The sequence below is a fragment of the Trichechus manatus genome, unplaced genomic scaffold, assembly GCF_000243295.1.
Source record: "Trichechus manatus latirostris isolate Lorelei unplaced genomic scaffold, TriManLat1.0 scaffold00004, whole genome shotgun sequence".
Taxonomy (NCBI): domain Eukaryota; kingdom Metazoa; phylum Chordata; class Mammalia; order Sirenia; family Trichechidae; genus Trichechus; species Trichechus manatus.
In genome coordinates, this window is record NW_004443940.1 from 34,565,348 (window position 1) to 34,583,499 (window position 18,152).

Here is an 18,152-nt window from a genome sequence, read left to right on the forward strand (position 1 = left end):
ATGTTCCAAAGAATCACTCACAAATCACCTGCTAATCGCAAAGGGAAAACTATCTTTTACAAGGAAAGATCTAGCCATCACCACTTCAACCAAGCAAAATGTAGACTCATCCAAAAAAAAAAAAAAAGAAAAAGAAACAGCTTGAAACTCGTTCATCTCTTAGTGCGACGCAATATGAAATTCACACCATCGCTCAGGAAATATTTGTCAAAAGTGTTTAACTTTAGCTCTAACTTCCAGTTTACAGGAAATACAGGGGTAGAGGAACAAATTAAATGACACCACAAGGAAACATCCTGACAAATCCGGAATGTGGGAGAGTTCACAAGACAACTGGCTTAGTCTCTTTAGAAAGTCAGTTATCCCACAGAAAGGTAGGGGGACTCTTCTGAATTAAAACAGACCGAAAACAATGCATGAACTTTGAGCCAATCCTCGGTCCCACCCCGCCATAAAAGAAAAAGAACAGCTATAAACAACATTTGGGGGATAACTAGGGAAATTTTGGATACGGTCTAGATATCAAGTTACAGGAATTGATTTTCATTTCCTTAGGTGTGATGATGACATGATCATGTAGAAGCACGGCGTGACTTTTAGGAGATGCGCGAGAAACAATTCAGCGGGGAAGTGACGTCACGCATGCAACTTACTTTCAACAGGTTCAGTCAAAAATACACACATGTGAGAGAGGAGAATAAAGTAAACACGGCAAACTGTTAGCAAATGTTGGATCTAGGTGGTGGGCATAAGGGTGTTTATTGTCCTAGTCTGTCAATTTTCCTGCATGTTAGAAAATTTTCATAAGAAGCAGCTGGACAACATATGTAGACGAAGATATGTGCTATGGAGAAAAATAAGGCACAGAAGGGGACTGAGGGGGATTGGAGAGCGGGGGTCACTTTAAACACAGTGGTCAGGAGAGGCTGCCCCGAGAAAGGAGTGTTAGGATCTAGGCTGTGTAGATATTTGGGGGAAGGTGCATGGAAGCAGAGAGAAGAGCAAGTGCAGAGAAGAACATCCTGGCATGTTTGAGGAGACATATGTGGAGGAGCGGGGTGATCTGGGGAGCAGCCACAGATATCAGAGAGGTACTGGGGGGTCAGACTCATGTTTCAGGAGATCCATGTGGAGGAGTGGGGTGATCCAGGGAGCAGCCACAGGAGTCAGAGAGGTACTGGGGGGTCAGACTGTGCAGGGGCTGGTGGAGCAGGAACACTGAAGAGTCAGAACGAGAGAAAGACAACTGGCAGGGATGCATCAATCTTACTCACAGGCCACTGTAAAGACTGCCTTTCACGTGGAGTGAGAAGGGAAGTGACTGGAGGGTGCTGAGAATAGGAATCTAACTTAGGTTTCCAGCGGATCCCTCTGGCTCTTACGTGGAGGACAGACTGGAAAGGGAGCAAGAACAGACAGAGCAGGACAGCCAGTTAGGAAGCGACTGAATAACCAAGACAAGAGACGAGGTGGCTCAGATGACAGGGGTGGCAGTGGAGGCAGCCAATATGATTTCCTGATGGGTTAGATGTGGGGCATGAGAGAAAAGAGAAGACTCAAGGATAACTCCAAGGTTATTCTGAACAACTGGTATAATGGAGTTGCCATGAACTGAGAGGGGAAGGCTACAGAAGCATGTTTGGGGCATAGGAGAACGGAGGGAAGATCAGGGCTCAATTCTGGACATGCTAAACTTGAGCTGCTTATTAGTCATCCAACTGGGGCAAACAGTTGGATATCTGAACCTAGAGTTTCGGGAGAAGTTCCAGGCTGGATACATAAATTTAGAAATCATCAGCATATAAAACCAAAAAATCAAACCCACTGCTGTCGAGTCAATTCCAACTCACAGCAACCCTATAGGACAGAGTGGAAATGCCCCATAGGGTTTCCAAGGCTGTAAATCTTTACAGAAGCAGACTGTCACATCTTTCTCCCATGGAGCAGCTGGGTGGGTTGGAACTGCCAACCTTTTGGTTAGCAGCTGAGCACTTTAATCACTGTACCACCAGGGCTCCACATCAGCATCCAAAACCAAAAAAACCCAAACCCATTCCCGTTGAGTCAATTCTGACCCCTAGCAACCCTAGAGGACAAGAGAACTGCCCCACAGGGTTTCCAAGAAGTGGCTGGTGGATTAGAACTGCCGACTTCTGGTTAGCAGCCATATCACTTAACCACTGCGCCACCAGGGCTCCACCTCATCAGCATATAACCCAAAAAAATCATTGCTGTCAAGTCGATTCTGACTCATAGTGACCCTACAGGGCAGAGGAGAACTGCCCCATAGGGTTTCCAAGGAGCAGCTAGTGCACTGGTGACCTTTTGGTTAGCAGCTGAGCTCTTAACCGCTGCACCACCAGGGCTGCCATCAGCATAAAGAGGGCATTTGAAGCCATGAGACTAGATGAGATCACCAAGGAAATAAGTACACATAGAGATCTGAGGCTAGGTTCTAGAACACTTCAAAAATGTAAAGAGCAGGAAAGAAAGAGGAACTAACCAAAGAGCTGAGGACTGTGCAACGAGTGAGGTAGGAAGAACACCAGGAGAATGTGATATCCCAAGGGCCAGGTGAGGAAAGCATTGCAGGGGAGGGAGGAGCGATAGGTCAAATTAGATGAGAGCTGAGGACTGATCACTGCATTTAGCAACTCAGAGGTTACTGGTAACCTTGACAAGAGCAGTTTTGATAGAGCAGTTAGACACAAGAAACGCTGAACTACTGCCGTGATGGGGGACGGGGAGAAATAGGAGAGGGGAATAGAGATAAACAGGAATAAATCAACTACAAGGAGAAGAACTTCATACCCCCCTACAGCTTCCCACAAGCTGAAGAGTGTGATGAACCCAACTCTCGGCTGAGGTCAAACAAATAAAAGAAAAAGGAAGCAGAAAGCCAGGAAGTCAGAGGCATTTTCAGAGGCAGAACCAGGAGGACTCGAGACTGCTTGGATGCAGGAAGAGAGTTGGAGTTGGGGGAAAAAGGAAACAGAAATAGGAAGCACTGAAGGAGGAATTTAGATTATCTGAAGGGGAAACATGAGCTGGGAATTAGAGGCACTCTTTCACTCTCTGAATTTTCTTTTCCTAGTTTCTGTCGTTGCCTTGGAGATAAGGCATCCATTCATCCAAAAGACAGTTAAAAACCCACTGCCATCAAGTCGATTCCAACTCATAGCGACCCTAAAGGACAGAGTAGAACTGCCCCGTAGGGTTTCCAAGGCTGTAACCTTTACAGAAGCAGACTGCCACATCTTTCTCCCTCGGAGCAGCTGGTGGGTTTGAACTGCCGACCTTTCGATTACAGCCAAGCCCTGAACCACTGCACCACCAGGGCTCCCTGTTGGGAATTAGAGGCACGGTTTAATTCTCTGAATTTTCTTTCCCCGATTTCTCGTGCACACCTGACATAATGCATTCATTCATTCAACAGTTACTGAACTCAAAAACACCTTCTGCCCCTCCTTACTCACCTCCCTCTCATTTTTCAATCCCCTCTGGCCTCACTCCCATCCCCATCACTGGACGAAAACTGCTTTTGTGACAATCACCTAAAATTTCCATGTTGCCAAATCCAGCTGTCACTTTTCAGGCATCTCTCTTGAGCTTCAGCAGCATTTGAAACAACCAACAGCCCCCTCCTGGGAACACTCTCGGCTTCTACAACACCACTCTCCTCTCGAGGTTTTCCACCTTCTCCCTCTCTAGGCAGAGTCTAAAGGGTGGCCCTGGGAGTTTTCTCTACAATGTCTTCCTAGTGATTTCATCTGTTCCCACGGTTTTAAATATGACCTATATGACGATGATGTCTAAACTTACGTCTGACTCCACTCCGAGTGGCCCCTATCACTTCTCTGAGTGCCAAACTCTTATCCAGGTGACTGACCCCTTCACCTGGTGTCTGTCCGGCATATCACACTTAACGTGTCCAAAATATATCTCTAAATTTTCAAACCTCTTACCAAGGCCTACAAGGCCAGTCCAACCTCACTAAGCTTGGCCACAAAGGTCTGATCAGGTCGTAACCCAGGCCAGGCTCTTTCCCACCTCACCTCTGCGCTTGCTCCTTCTGCCTGGAATTTGCTTAAAGATCTTGCTTGAACCCCTATTCTAAAGGAGGCCCCCCGCTTCGCTATTCTCACTCAGGGCGCTCAGCCCTAGTCTGCACTTAGTTTATTGTTACTTCGTGTGTTCACCGACTGTCTCCCCGGCTAGAATATAAGCTCCAAGAGGGCAGGGATCTCATCTGTTTTGCTCTTTACTGTATCTCTGCACCCGGCAGAGTCCGGCCCAAAAGGAGCGCTCAGACACTGGTTGGATGAGTGCAAAAATAAATGCACGCGTGCTAAACATACAGCCGTAACCATGTCGCTTCCACGGCCCCGAAACGAACGCTCATTCCAGGAAAACCTCCTTTTTAATGGTGACACCCGGCACGACATGGAAGCCCAAAGAGAAGGCGCCCCACGCCCCGCCCAGGGGCCCGAGAGTGGGCCCCCCCGTGCGCGCCCGCCGCCCACCGAAGGCGCGTCCTGATTGGCCGAGCGCGCCGCTCCCGCCCGCCCGCCCCGCGGACGCCCTCCGCGCCTGCCTCCCCACTTCGGCGGGCCCACAACCGGGGTGAGGAGAGCCACGTTCTCCGCTCGGGGGCCCTACCCGCCCCGGAGCACTGCTTCGCCCTGGGCCCTTCCTGCCGCTTCTCCCGCCCGTCTGGCCTCACCTCGGCAGGGAGGTCTCATTTTGCCTTCCTTGCCTTCCGCCTCGCAGGAGCTGGTTTTAAATCGCGCGCGCGGGACTGCGGAGCGCCGTAACGGCCGTGGTGACGTCATTCTGGGCGGGGCTGGAGGCGCGCCTGCGCAGACCGCTTCGGCTCTCTGCGCTGAAGGATCTTCTCCCTGACCCCGCGACGGCCTCCCGAGCGAGTCCCGGGGGTTGAGCGGGAACCTGGCCCGGCGCTGAGGATCCCTGGTGGCCAGTGGTTAAGCGGCTGGCTGCAAACCAAAAGGTCGGCGGTTCCAACCCACCAAGCTGCTCTGCGGAAGAAAGACCTGGCAATCTGCTCCCATAAAGATTACAGCCAAGAAATCCTATGGGGCAGTTCTACTCTCTGTCACATGGGGTCACAATGAGTTGGGTCGATTTGGCAGTGGGTTTTTGATCCTGCGCCATCAGGTCCATGGGCAGCCTGAAGTGGTATGAAAACGCACTCCTTCCGAGCGCCAGGCGCCAAATGGGACCCAACGTCAAGCGAGAGGCAAGGGGCTCTGCTTTCCGGGACCTCACTCCCTAACAGGAGGCAGAGGCCCGAGGAAGCAAGGTTAATTCCCCACAGTCACCTGTCCATGAGGGCAGCAAAACGCTGGGGTAGACGGGGGTGGGGTGTGGAGAGCGAGGCGACCAGGCAAAGGAGCGTTCCAGGCAGGGGAAGGAAAGATGCAAGATGCCATGTACGTTTTATTGTTTGAGTGAAGGCAATCGCTTTTATTGAAGTTCTTGTGAGACGCCTCCTGGAAATCTCGCCCTCCCACTTCCATAACAAAAGGTTAAGGTCGGATTTGAGACAGGTGTAAATGCCTCTATCCCTTCTTTGTGGCTCATCGGGCCCCAAGAATTGTATGGTGGGAAGAAAGGCCAGGGCAACGGCCCCAAATATGCCTAAAACGTTCTGTCATTTCTTAGAACTCACACACCTGGCATCTTTGACAGTGCTTCTCCAGCTGCCATTGGCATTTGGGGTGAAGCCATTCTTGACATGTGGGACCACACCCTCTTTGCAGGACTGTTCAGTGTCCCTGACCCCCCAGCCCACTAAATGCTGTCAATGCCCCTCAGTCATTTTGGCAGCCAAAAAGTACTTCTTTTTGTTGAAAACCACTTTTTAAACCTATTTATTTTTTGCATGAACTTGTTACAGTGACCACGTTTAAATTTGTAACGTTAAGGCGGTATGGGATAGAAGAAAGATAAGGAGTTTATAGTGCTCTGCATCTCTGTGAATGACCCCACCAGCCATCCAGGGACCCGAATCAGCACCGCAGTCACCCTGCTCCCTCCCCTTAATCCCCACACACAATGATCAGGGTCTTCTTTATTTCTCTTCAATCCTTCTGAGTCTCTTTTAGTCCACATTACCTTCTCCGCACTGGTCTGCAGCAACTTTGACCCCCCACTGGGCCCACAGTGGTGTTTGCCAAGTACAAATCTGACCTGTTACTCTCACTTCCTCTTCCCCTCCCCCCAACCCCACTTCATCCCCGAAGCCTTGCCTTCAAAGGCTCCCCTTGCCTTGGGAGGTCCCTGCAGCCTCCCCAGGCTTGCACCCAGCCTCCCCTTGCTCCTTGGCCTCCAGCCACATGGGCCTTCTTTCAGACTTGGCCTCACCATGTCCCTCCACCACAGAGCTCTGCACTTGCCACTTCCTCTACCTCAGGTCCTCTTCCTGTCTTCACCCAGTTAGGTGTCAGCTCACATCACTTCCTCAAGGAGGCCCTCCCTGATACAGCCAAGTCCCCTTACCATAGACTTTAGTAGAACTTGTCACCCTTGCAATTTTGCAGGTTATTTAACCTCTCAGGGCCTCATTTTCTTCCCTGTATGTAAAAAGGAGATGATAATACCCCCTTTGCTGGGCTTCCCTGTGAGCATGTAGGCTCCCTGTGTGCTAGGATCTCTGCCGTCTCACCTGCTTATTCTCTGTGTGCTGAGAGCATCTGAGGGAGGAGCGTGGAAACACTGTGATATTCTGCATTGCCTGTGTGCACTAAGAGCAGTGGAGGTGGGAGGATAGGAGGAAATGAACCAGCAGCATCTGAAGGGCTTGGCAGTCCTGGTAGAGGAAGGGTACTGGTTGACCCCCTGGGTGGAGGCAAGAGGCTGTTCTGTGGTGATAACAGAGCCTCCTGGGCTGACTGCTTGGAGTCCCTGGGTGGTACAAATGGTTAAGGCTGCTAACCAAAAGGCACCTTGGAAGAAAGCCCTGGCGATCTACTGAAAAATCAGCCATCGAAAAATCCTATGGAGCAATGGCATATGTTTTATTTTTACCACAGTAAAATGAGAAAACCGTATGGAGCACAGTTCTCCTCTGACTCACCTGATGTCCTCATGAGTTGGAGTAGACTGATGGCAACTGGTTTGGTTTTAGGGGCTGATTGCTTGGGGCAATGTGGTGGGGGACAGAGCCAGCTCCACCCCCAGTGTCTCTGTGGGCCAGGCCCGCCCAGTGCAGGCTGGTCTTGCACGCTCTGCTCTGAATGCCATCTTTGTTTCTTGGGTTAGGGCTTCAGAGAATGCCAAAAGATTGAATGATGTGTCAGTGGTATACAAAGCTCAATTCCTCTATTTGTACAAAAAGAAAGTGGCATTGGGGCCACTCTCCCACTCAACCTCTGCCAGAAAAGCAGTGCGGGGACCATTCCCTCCTCCCCCTTACTCTCCTCGCTGCAAATCCTCCCGCAGAATAAACTGGAACCATGTTTGGCTTTGGTCTGTTGTTGTTGTCGTGTGCCGTCGACTCGAGGCTTAGGTCACAACTGGTGGCATCGGTTGGGCTACCTGGAGAGCAGTCCTCTGACTGCTTACGTGCCCCGAGCTTCCGGCCCGCTGCGGACTGATGATGCGGTTAACGAGGTAACCGTAAAGTCACTGTGAGGCTCAACGGACTCCTAGTTGGAACTGGCTTTGCATTCATTTTGGCCTCTGAGCAAATGCCTGTAATTTGCATGTGTGATATGAAATTCCTGACCTCCCAAAGACTGGGCCAAGAACCACCAATTCCTGTCTTCTAGAATTTCCAAACAATAGCACACGACCCTTCATCTTAAAATTAACACAGTACTTCTTCGCTTTTCAAAGCACTCTAACCCCTTCATTTCATTTTATTCCCAAGACCACTCAGCAAGGTTGCCAGGGCATGTTCTTCCTGTGGCCCTGCCACTTACTGTGCGACCCTGCGCAAGCTGCATTCCCTGTGTTCATGCTTCCTCAGTGTACAATGGAGGCAGTAAAGGGCCCACTCCGTGGGTTTGTAGTGTGAGGACTGAATGAGTTACCAGATGTGAAGCACCCCGCTGGCAACACTCAATGGACACTAAGAAATCCCATTGTTATACCCTGGTATATCCTGGGTGCTAGCCAGGTTTGTTTTGGAATAAAGCTCGGCTTCCTAAATATCTGAAAAGGTTTCCTCTTTAATTGTAAGCCTGTTCCCAGAACACTGTAGCTGTGTTCTTCCCATTACTACTTGTTTTTTCCTACTCTTTCTGGCACCCTCTGCCCCACCCAAGCTTTGCTGTTCCCTTTCTAAGTCTTCTACCCACACATAACTTTACATTTTCTTTCTTGATTCCTGTTAGACTAGAAACAACCATGCAGTCCTGGAAAACCATACCACCTGCTTTCTGCCTGAGCAGACTCATGTTTCCAGCGCTTATGCATTTGTTTATCGCTGCTAAGACCTGTGGCTTGGGCACCATGAAAACGAATCGCCTGTCTGCTCCTTAGCACTCAGTTATCCATTCCTGGCTACTGGCCATGCCACTGGGAAACCGCAAGGCAGCCTAGCTCAAGGTAGCCCGAGAAATGCCAGGGTGGACTACATCAAGCTTTCAGAGTAACCTGAACTCCTCGGGAAGAGCACGTGTGAGCGCCGACCTGCTGTGTGTTATTGCACAGATTCCAGTTTGTCCAGAAAACAGCCTCCTTTACTGACGTGAAACAAAAACCCCAGTGACTTGTTTTCTAAACAAACAGCAGACGGGTGGTTTTCAAAGCACAAAAATCCCACCATCACTGCTCCTCGGCTTGAAAGCAGTACCTGGCGCATGCCAGCAGGTCACATGGAGGCTCAGCAGAGACCCTGCAGCAGGACCCCCGGCTGTCGGCCGGCGTCAGCTGCTGGGACACGTCATTTATCCTTGCCAGGACTGAAGCCTAAAAAGGCCATATCTGATCCCCTGAGGTCAGGCGAACGTCAGGCTACCCGGGCTCTCCTCCCCAGCAGATCTTCCTGTCCTGGGTAGCAACAGCATTAGTATTTCCAAAACAACCCCACCCACAACTATAATTGTGTTTCTTAACACTCCTCAGGAGGCCCGACGTTTTGAAGGGGAAAAATACCCCAATCACATCTCTAGAATCACTACTTGGTAGAGCTGGGCTGCTCCAGTCCCTTCCTGTCCAACCCTGGCAATCAGCCTGGATGGTGGTAAGCCCGCTTTTCAAAACTGCAAATATAGTTCAAATAATCCCTTTGTCGTCTCTGAAAAGAGACGACAAAGGTATTACTAGACTGAGAGAAAAATCACAGCCATAGATGGTAGCTAAGCCTTCTTTCCTTTAACAAGCGGTTCCCCCTCGGGAACAAAGTAATTGTTCATCTTAGAGCTTAGAGCCTCAAAACAGATTGTCCTTGTTACAGCTTCCAGGCGCTGTAAAGGTCGTCAGATGTTGGCTCTTGTAAACACATCATCTCAGTTACGGGACAGGTCACTATTGACTTAATAGCTGTTAAATCAGTGCTAAGAAATTATCTGGGTAGTACTGGAGTTTTTTCAGATGCATAAAATAGCTATATTGTCATACGAAAATAGGGCTAAATTAAGAAAACGGAAAACAAATGTCTTGTTATATTTTTAAATAGCGAAGGTCTGAAACATTAGATCCTAAAAGACATGAAGTTGCCGTCACAGTATCTGACTGGGATAAAATGAAGTGCCATCAACTCTGATGTGAATTAAGCTGACAGTTCAACAAGGAAACCAGTTTACAAGGAGCGAGCTGGGAGTCACTCACACGCGAGAATAAGCTGCAGTGGAGGTGTTCTCCGCTTCTCCTTCCCTTCCAGCGTTAAAACAAAAGCACAGCTTCTCAGTTCCCCTTCCGGATCTCAGTTCTTTAGCAGTAAGTCCCTCCCATCATATCGTTTCCCTGGACCCTCTTTGGGTCATGATGAAAGTCAGGAGAAGAAAACCTCCGAAGAACCCCCCTAAATCAGGCCCTGCAGACTACACCCCATCCTCATGACCAACTCACACACCTGTCTAGGGTCTTTGCCTGTAATCGCCCCACTGGCAAGGTGAAGCTCATATACACTGCTGAGACTATCTGAAAAATAAACTCTTTACAGCCTGGGGAATCAGAAACACCTCCTCCCCTTTTAATAGCCTTTACATCAATGCGTTCCAGCCAGCGGACCACAAGGCAGAGTTTTCACCCGGGTCAGGAGGTTGTGGAACTCTTCCACTGCCTGTGAGTGTGCCGTAGGGTTTAGCACCAGGTGTTGGAAGAGATTGACAGGCTCAGCATCCCGAAAGGTCTTAGGGATCGGGATGGTCAGGGGCAGGAGGGTGTTGCCAATGAGGAAGTGATGGAGGGACCTCTGCTGGAGGCCACGGCCCAAGAACCACAGGAGGTCTTGCAGCCGCTGAGAGAGCAGCCCGGGCTCCCAGTCTGTCAGGGGCAGCCGCAAAAGCAGGTGCATGAGGGCCGTTTTGAAGTGGTAGGAGGTGAGGACGGGGCAGGACGCCCCGGGGGATAAGTCCTGAAGCTCCCAGAGACTTAAAATGATCTGGAGGCACTTGAGGTGGCAGGTGTTCTCCGGAGCAAAACGCCCTACCAGCTTGAGGAACAAGTGCTCGCAGGCTGCAAAGGACTCGGGCCAGTTGACACTGGTGAGCTGCTCCTGGTCAGGGGCCTGACTCACCAGGTAGACCAAGGTGTCTTCCCGCTGCACCCCCAGGACCAAGCTGATTGAGAGAAAGCGGCCTGAGCGGTAGTCCAGCCTGAGCTTGCAGGAGGTGGTGGATGGGGGGAGGCTGAGCTTGAAGTCATACTTGTGGGCCACAAGGGCCCAGGCGTTGCCCATCATGTTCCGGAACCACTGTACGGTCTTGTGCACATCCAGGTGGGAGCCGGTGCAGAGGGACGCCTTGAGGGAGCTGTTAGACCTCCTTGGGACAGCCGGCTGGTTCTTGTTTTGGTGCACCAGGCACAGCACGTCACCCGGAAGCTTCTCACACTTGCACATACACTCCAGCTCCACCAGCACACAGCCACAGCGCCGGCCCAGGGCCGGATCCCTCATCTCCAAGACAAAGATGGAGCCCTGAGGGGGGACTATGGGCACCAAAATATCAAATGTTTCGGTCTCATGGCTAGTTCCCCATTTCTCAAAGGCAGCCCCGATGCCCAGGCAGTCTTCCAGCTGCAGGTGAGCCTCCCGGCGGCTGAGCATCCGACAGGCCTCAATCAGGTCGTCCACGAAGCTCTCCACGAACTCACAGGTGCAGGGCAGGTCACGGGTAGCACTGTGGACATTGTGCTCATAAAAGAATTCCAGGGCCTCCTGGGAGGGGAAGTCTGTGAGCCAGCTGCAGGAAGTGACGGGCACAACACGGATTTCCGCCTCCTCCTCATCACTGCTGGACTCAAAGGCCGGCTCATGCTGCATGCTCTGCCGCAGGAGCTCAAAGAGGAGAAAAAGGCAAAAGAGGCCAACGTTCCACAGGTTTCCCAGCATCCAGCCCAGAGGCCCCTCCTGGCCATCAGCCTGGAAAGGCCACCCCATGTCTTTCTTCCCCAGCACTAACTGGTCACTGGGTGTCTCTCCCCTCCAGAAGTTCTCGGCCTTCTGCCTCTGCTCAGCTGCTCGCTTTCTCTCTTCAAACTCTATCTCTAATTGGCGCATCTCCTCGCTCATTCGCTTCTCCAGCTGCCGGCTTCTGGCTAACGTGTCCAGGTCCATCCGGTCACTGACCAGCAAGGGGTGGTGCACGACATACATCACTGCCAAGAACAGCAGGCTTATCACAGCCATGGAGGCCTCTGTATCTGGAGAAGGAGGGTGACGGGTCAGTGGTGGTCTTCCGGACGCATCTGCTCTCCAGGGCATGTATCCCCCAGAGCCCTGTGACCCCAATCCTGCAAGTCAGCTACTCAGGAGGAACAGAACACTCACAGAGCTGGGGCTGGACAGAGCAAGCCTGTCTGCCCCGGAGGAGGTTTGGGAGAGAGGGGGACAGCGAATGCGCCACTCAGTCTCTCTGCTGCCTTCCTTCCTCATGGTTTGGGCGGTATTTAGGCCTTCAGAGTGTGGACAGGGGATTGTTTTCATTTTTGTGCAGGATGGGGAGGGGGGCCTTTGCGGCGGGGTGGCCTCACCCGACTCATGAGTCCACCATGGACACCAGATTTGCCCTGCTGGTCCCAGAGGCTCCCTCCACAGGCAGAAAGCACTGACGCTGCCTGGCGCTGCCCTTCCTCCCCCGGCATTGGCCCCAGGCCCCGGCGACGCTGTCCCACTTCCTCTGTGACTTCACAATTCTCATTCTGCTCACTCTGTGTCATCAAACCGCTGGGCCTCTCCCACTCTGACTTGCCCGATGGGCAAACCCCAGTGGGTGCCAGGGAGGCCCAGTGCTGCCAGCCACCTCTCCACTGCTTGCTACTCTGCCCTCTAAGGCCCCAAGGGGGCTGCCGGATGCCCCCTCCGTGGGCCCGGCCCGAGGCAGGCACAGCTCCACCTCTCAGCTCAGGAAACTGAAGAACCGGGTGCCCCAGCCCCACCTGGCAGAACAGGAGCTGGCTGCTCTGTCTCCCCACCCAGCAGACCTGCAGCTTCTTGCTTTCATCCCCCTAGCTGACAGACCACTGGGCTTACCGCGTTTCATGAAGGACTGTGCTGTGCAGGCCGAAGCCAGGTGGGCACTCTCCTCCCCTTTGGAACGTGGCCTTGCTTAGTCTCACCGCCCCTCCAGGAGTCCTGGTAAAATTTACAAGGTACCTGGGGGTTTGGGCTCAAGGTGGGGCGCCCCCCATTCATAACTTCCCCAAATTCCACGGCCTAAGACTTGTACTCTCATCTGCCTATCCAGACCAAGCCTCCGGAACCGGGACCCATCCCTCCTCCCCGGATCCTTTCTCCCGGATCGGGGGCCAGGTTACTCACCTCCGGGGTTAGCAGGAACATGGTCTTAAAGAGACAGCGCGGCCTGGCGGTTCTCGCCCCCTTCCCAGCGGAGTGGCGACTCCGCGTGCATCGCTGGGTCCGCCCGCCCGAGCGGCCCCGCTCCCCTTTGCCGCGGAGCAAACCATGTTTGTGCGTCTGAGGCCAGCAGCGCGCCACGCGGCCCTCCCCTGCGACCCCCACGGCGCGCGGCGACTCCGAGGCGCCCGCCGCCGCTGCAGGCTCCCGCCGTCCGGGCTCCTCCCAGCCCCGCCCCGCGGCCCCGACGCGCTCCTCCTGCCCAAACCCCAGCGGCCGAGCGCGCGGAGAGAGCTTTGACCTGGGCCCGAGAGTTCTCCGCACGCACGCACGCACCTGGGCCCGGTGGTCCTCCGCATGCCCGCACCTGGGCCCGGTGGTCCTTTCGTGCATGCACGCCCTCATTGGTGGCACCGACCCCATCAGTTTGTGGGGAGAGCGCAGGGGTAACGAACTCGGCTGAGGACGCTCAGGGCCCAGCTGCTCGGCGTCCCCGGGATGGCACAGGGGGCACTGGAGGCTGTCAGCTTCACTCAGCTCAGCTCAGAGGAGAATATACTTACCGGGAATCTAAGCGTGAGGATGACGGTGACAAAAGCAGGAATCGCCAGGGGACAAGCTATTCCCATTCAGGGCCGGCCTGAGAAAACCAGTGCGGGAGAGGAAGTGTTTTCAGCACCCTTCACGTGCCTCGCTCGGCCCCACACCTGGCTTCAGGAGTCTCTCCACCGCTGTCCCCCCCCTCAGAGTGATTCTCATGAAAGGAGCCGAGGCTCGAGGCTCGAGAGGCTCGCAGAGAAGACCTGGCTTCAGGCCCAGCTAGCCGCTCACCAGCCTTATGGGAACAAGAATGTTAAACCTATAGGGTAGCTCTCCTGATGAGTTGTGTGTCTACACAATGTGGCGAGCTGGAGGAGCAAGCAAGGGTTACTGATATTATGAGAGACAGAGCTTAACTGACAGTGAAACAAGACTCACGGCTTTAAACCAATCGTGGAATTTCAGGTTCTTTGACTTCGAGTCTTCCCAGTCCCTCAAAAAGTACCTAGAATTTATCTGCTCACCTTTCCTGCACATTAGGCCCGCTGGGCCTTCAAGATAAACACGTGTCTTTCTCAATAGCCTTGGCCTTGTGTGATACTCTTCCCCCAACTGCCATCCTTTGCAGTTTGCCTGAAGTATGGACTCTAGAGGAGAAGCTCAAAGAAAGCTCAGTACTAGCCTGGATGGCAGTGGTGTCTGGGAACAGGAGTCATGGTATTTCCTAATTACACAAGACCTTTCTTTTTGAGTGGGATCCCTGGGTGGTGAACAGTCAACACACTAACGGGAGGTTCCACCCAGAGGCACCTCAGAAAAAGGCCCAGTGATCTACTTTCAAAACATCTGCTGTCGAAAACCTTATGGAGCATTTTGAGCAAAGATTCCTGATCAAAAGGGGGAAAATGTAGAACAGAACTTCAAATTCTCATGGGCTCCAGCCTTCCTGAAGCCAAGGGGGATGGATGAACCCCTGAAACTATTGCCCTGAGATAATCTTTAAAATAAACCAAAAATATCCCCTGAAGTCTTCTTAACACCAAACAATAGTTTAACTTAACTAGTAAAAAATGTCTGCCTTGAGCACTATGTTCTTTTAAGAACTATCTATATGGAATCAAAGTGACAACAGTAACTGGAAAGATTAGATAGGAAACTTACGGGGCAGTGAGTTTATGTCAATGCAGAAGGAACAACCCAGAAAAGGAAGGTGAGAATGGTGGCCCAACTTGAAGAATGTAATCAATATCACTGAATTGCACATGTGAAAACGTTTGCACTGGTGTATGTTTTGCTATGTTTCTTCTTGACAGCAACAACAAAATAAAATTTTTTTTAAAAAAGAAAGAAAGAAAACCTTACAAGAGCAGATGTCTACTCTGACACACACGGGATCATCGTGAGCTGGAATCAACTCAAAGGTAACTAGTTGGGTTTTAGTTTAATCATCAGATGGTTATTTCCAAGCAGGGGTTGGCAAACCACAGCCTGTGGGCCAAATCCAACCTGAGCTAAAAAGGGTTTTTATATTTTCAAATGGTTGGGGGAAACATCAATAGAAGAATAATCTTTTGTAACACATGGAAGTTATATAAAATTCCAATTTCACTGTCCACAGACAGAGTTTTATCACCACACAGCCACACCCACTCCTTACACGCGGCTGTTTTCCCGACATCCACAGAGCTGAAGAGTTGCCAGGACGGACTATAGCGGCCCACTCACGGATCCGAACTGAGCAAACACCGTCTCACACTGACACGATTCTGACTCAGTGATGCTTCCTGTGCTGTGCATCACTGTACCGCAGTGTTTTGCTCCTTTTTTTTTAAACCACTGTATACCTATCATGTCAAAACAAGAAAAGTAGACTTTGAGTATCCCATTTTCAAGGCACAGTGGGGTGTGGATTATTTTGTTGTTGAAATAGATGGAAGAGCATTGTGTTTATTATGCTGTACTACTGCAACTCGTTGCTGTCAAGTCGGTTCCTACTCCTAGTGACCCCATAGGACGGAGCAGAACTGCCCCATAGGGTTTTCAAGGAGCAGCTGGTGGATTTAAACTGCCCACGTTTTGGTTAGCCGCCAAACGCTGAACCGCTGTACTACCAGGACCCTGCTATACTACTATAGCTGTGCTAAAAGGATATAATATAGGTCGACTTTACCAGACTAAGCACTCATCACAGAAGTCCTAATTCAGGAAAGTGACAGTCAGAAAAATTAGAAAATTTAAAACGGACTGTCTCATCACAGCAGAATTTCTTGGCAAAAAGGAGAATGAGGCTGCATCCATGGTAAGCTTCTGAGTGGCTCATTTGTTAGCCACGCAAGGAAAGCCACATACCGATGGTAAATTAAAGTGTGTGATGTATCCAGAAGAAATAAACTTGTTTAAGATAATTAGCATTCCGGTGAGAATGGTTACTCAAAGACTTGGGAACGTTGGGAGACACGTCAATAGTCAATTTAAAAAACAAGGCAAATGATTTTGAGTGGTTTTCCTCGGCTCTTGAGTGAACGGGTATTACCCATACTGCTCAGTTGTTGTTTATTCGAGGAGTCAATGCAGAGCTTGAAATCGCTGAAAAATTTGCCTCTGTGGATTGTTTACGTGGAACAACTACAGGAAAGAAATATTTCACAGAAGCTGAGAAAATACGAATTACGTACAACCTCAACTGGAATCTAATGTGTTATAACTGAGGGTGTAAAACTATACGTGGAGCAGAAAAACTCTTCAAAAAACCAAAACCAAACCCATTGCCGTCGAGTCGACTCTGACTCATAGCAACACTATAGGACAGAGTAGAACTGCCCCATTTGGTTTCCAAGGAGCGACTGGTGGATTTGAACAGCTGACCTTTTGGTTTGCAGCCAAGTTCTTAACCACTGCACCACCAGGGCTCCGAAAAAGGCTTAGCTGGGCAAATTTACAAAGCTTGTGAAAATGTAAGGTGTTTAAAGTCTATGTCATTCATTGCATAATTCATCAGTAGGTACTTCGTGGAAAAGAGTTGAGTCCACCATGCTTTAGTGAACTAGTAGTGCTAACGGTGAACTTTGTTCTCTTTCATGGACTTAAACATTATCAGGTGCGTGAATTTTTGTTAGAAATAGAAGCTGAATATCCTGACTTGCCCTACCACACAGCAGTGTGATAACTTGACAGTAGTAAAGTTTTATTGTGATTTTTGAGCTCGGGGCCAAGAGTAAAACTTTTCTGGACAGGAAGAACTGGCTTCAACCACTATTATCAAACACTGTATGGCTTTGGAAATTAGCTTTTGCTGCTGTGTTGATGTTTCTTAATCAATTTAGCCTAAAGTTACAAGGCAAAATGGCACATATATGTTAAACTTACACTGCAATAAAGTCATTTCAACAAATAACTTTATCTGAATCACAAGTAATATCAAGCGGCTTACTACTCTTCCCATGCTTTCAAAAGTTAGAAGAAGAAGCAAAATCTCCATTCCCACACAAATTTGCAGCGGCTGTATCTTCCAAGATCATATCACAGCTCCAGCAAGTTTTTTCAGATCCCAGTGCAAGTGGAAAGGACGTTTCCATATTTCAAAAATCTATTCAGCTATGCAGCTGAGCTACTTCCATCTACGCTTCAATCAGCAATGATTAATCCGCAATGTAATGACATGCTAGAAGGCAAATATCAAAGAGGAGAATCTAATTATAAAAATGCCTTCCAAGCAATGCATATGCTCAGTTAAAATCATATGCTTGTGGATTAATATCAATATTTAGCAGCATCTGTCTGTATGAAGGAGCCCTGGTGGCACAGTGGTTAAGAGCTACAGCTGCTAACCAAAAGTCGGCAGTTGGAATCCACCAGCCGCTCCTTGGAAACCCTACGGCGCAGTCCTACTCTGTCCTACAGGGTCGCTATGAGTCAGAACCGACTCAATGGCAGTGGGTTATGGGATCTGTATAAAGAGGTCCTTGGGTGGCAAAAACCGTTTACACTCTGCTACTAACCTAAAAGGTCATGGTTCAGACCCACCCAGCAGCGCCTCAGAAGAAAGCCTTTGCGATCTGCTTCCAGAAAGGTGGTTGTTGTTAGTTGCTGCTGAGTCGATTCCAACTCATAGTGACCCCATCTGTGCACGGTAGAACTGCTCTATAGGGTTTTCAAGACTGTGGCCTTTTGGAAGCTGATCTCCAGGCCTGTCTTCCAAAGAGTTTCTGGGTGGGTTTGAACTGCCAGCCTTTGGTTAGTAGTCGAGTGCCTTACCGTTTGGGCCACCCAAATCTCTCCATAAAGACGACAGCCGAGAAAACCCTATGGAGCTCAGTTCTGTTCTGTGACATGTGGGATCAGCGTGAGTCAGAATCGGCCCCAAGGCAGCGGGCTTGGTTTTTGGGTTTGTTTGCATGAAAAGACATTTTCAAAGAAGAAGCACATCAAGTGTCATTACAGATGAGCAGTAACAGACGAACATTTGCAATCAATGTGGATGACAGAAAACACTAATTTTGAATTCCGGTTAAACAGCATGTTATTTCCTCACCCCCCTCAAAGAAAGAATTCCATTCATTTCGATAGACCTGTATTATAAGAAAAATTATACTCGATTATTATGATCGGTATTATATTTTGAACTCTG

At 50.3% G+C, this 18,152-nt stretch overlaps 1 protein-coding gene across 2 annotated transcripts; it reads right to left on the bottom strand.

The window, feature by feature from the left end:
- Window positions 1–10,127: 10,127 nt before the first annotated feature.
- Window positions 10,128–13,131, bottom strand: ITPRIPL1 (ITPRIP like 1). 2 transcript variants are annotated; one of them, XM_023734256.1, is made up of 2 exons: window positions 12,950–13,131; window positions 10,128–11,832 (listed from the first exon to the last, which is right to left on the bottom strand). In XM_023734256.1, exon 2 carries the CDS (start codon window positions 11,816–11,818, stop codon window positions 10,175–10,177), a length of 1,644 nt encoding a protein of 547 aa, XP_023590024.1. In that variant the 5' UTR covers window positions 11,819–11,832; window positions 12,950–13,131; the 3' UTR covers window positions 10,128–10,174. The 2 variants fall into 2 exon arrangements, with proteins under 2 accessions (XP_023590024.1, XP_004369399.1); XM_004369342.2 differs by lacking the exon at window positions 12,950–13,131 and adding an exon at window positions 12,662–12,876.
- Window positions 13,132–18,152: the final 5,021 nt, after the last annotated feature.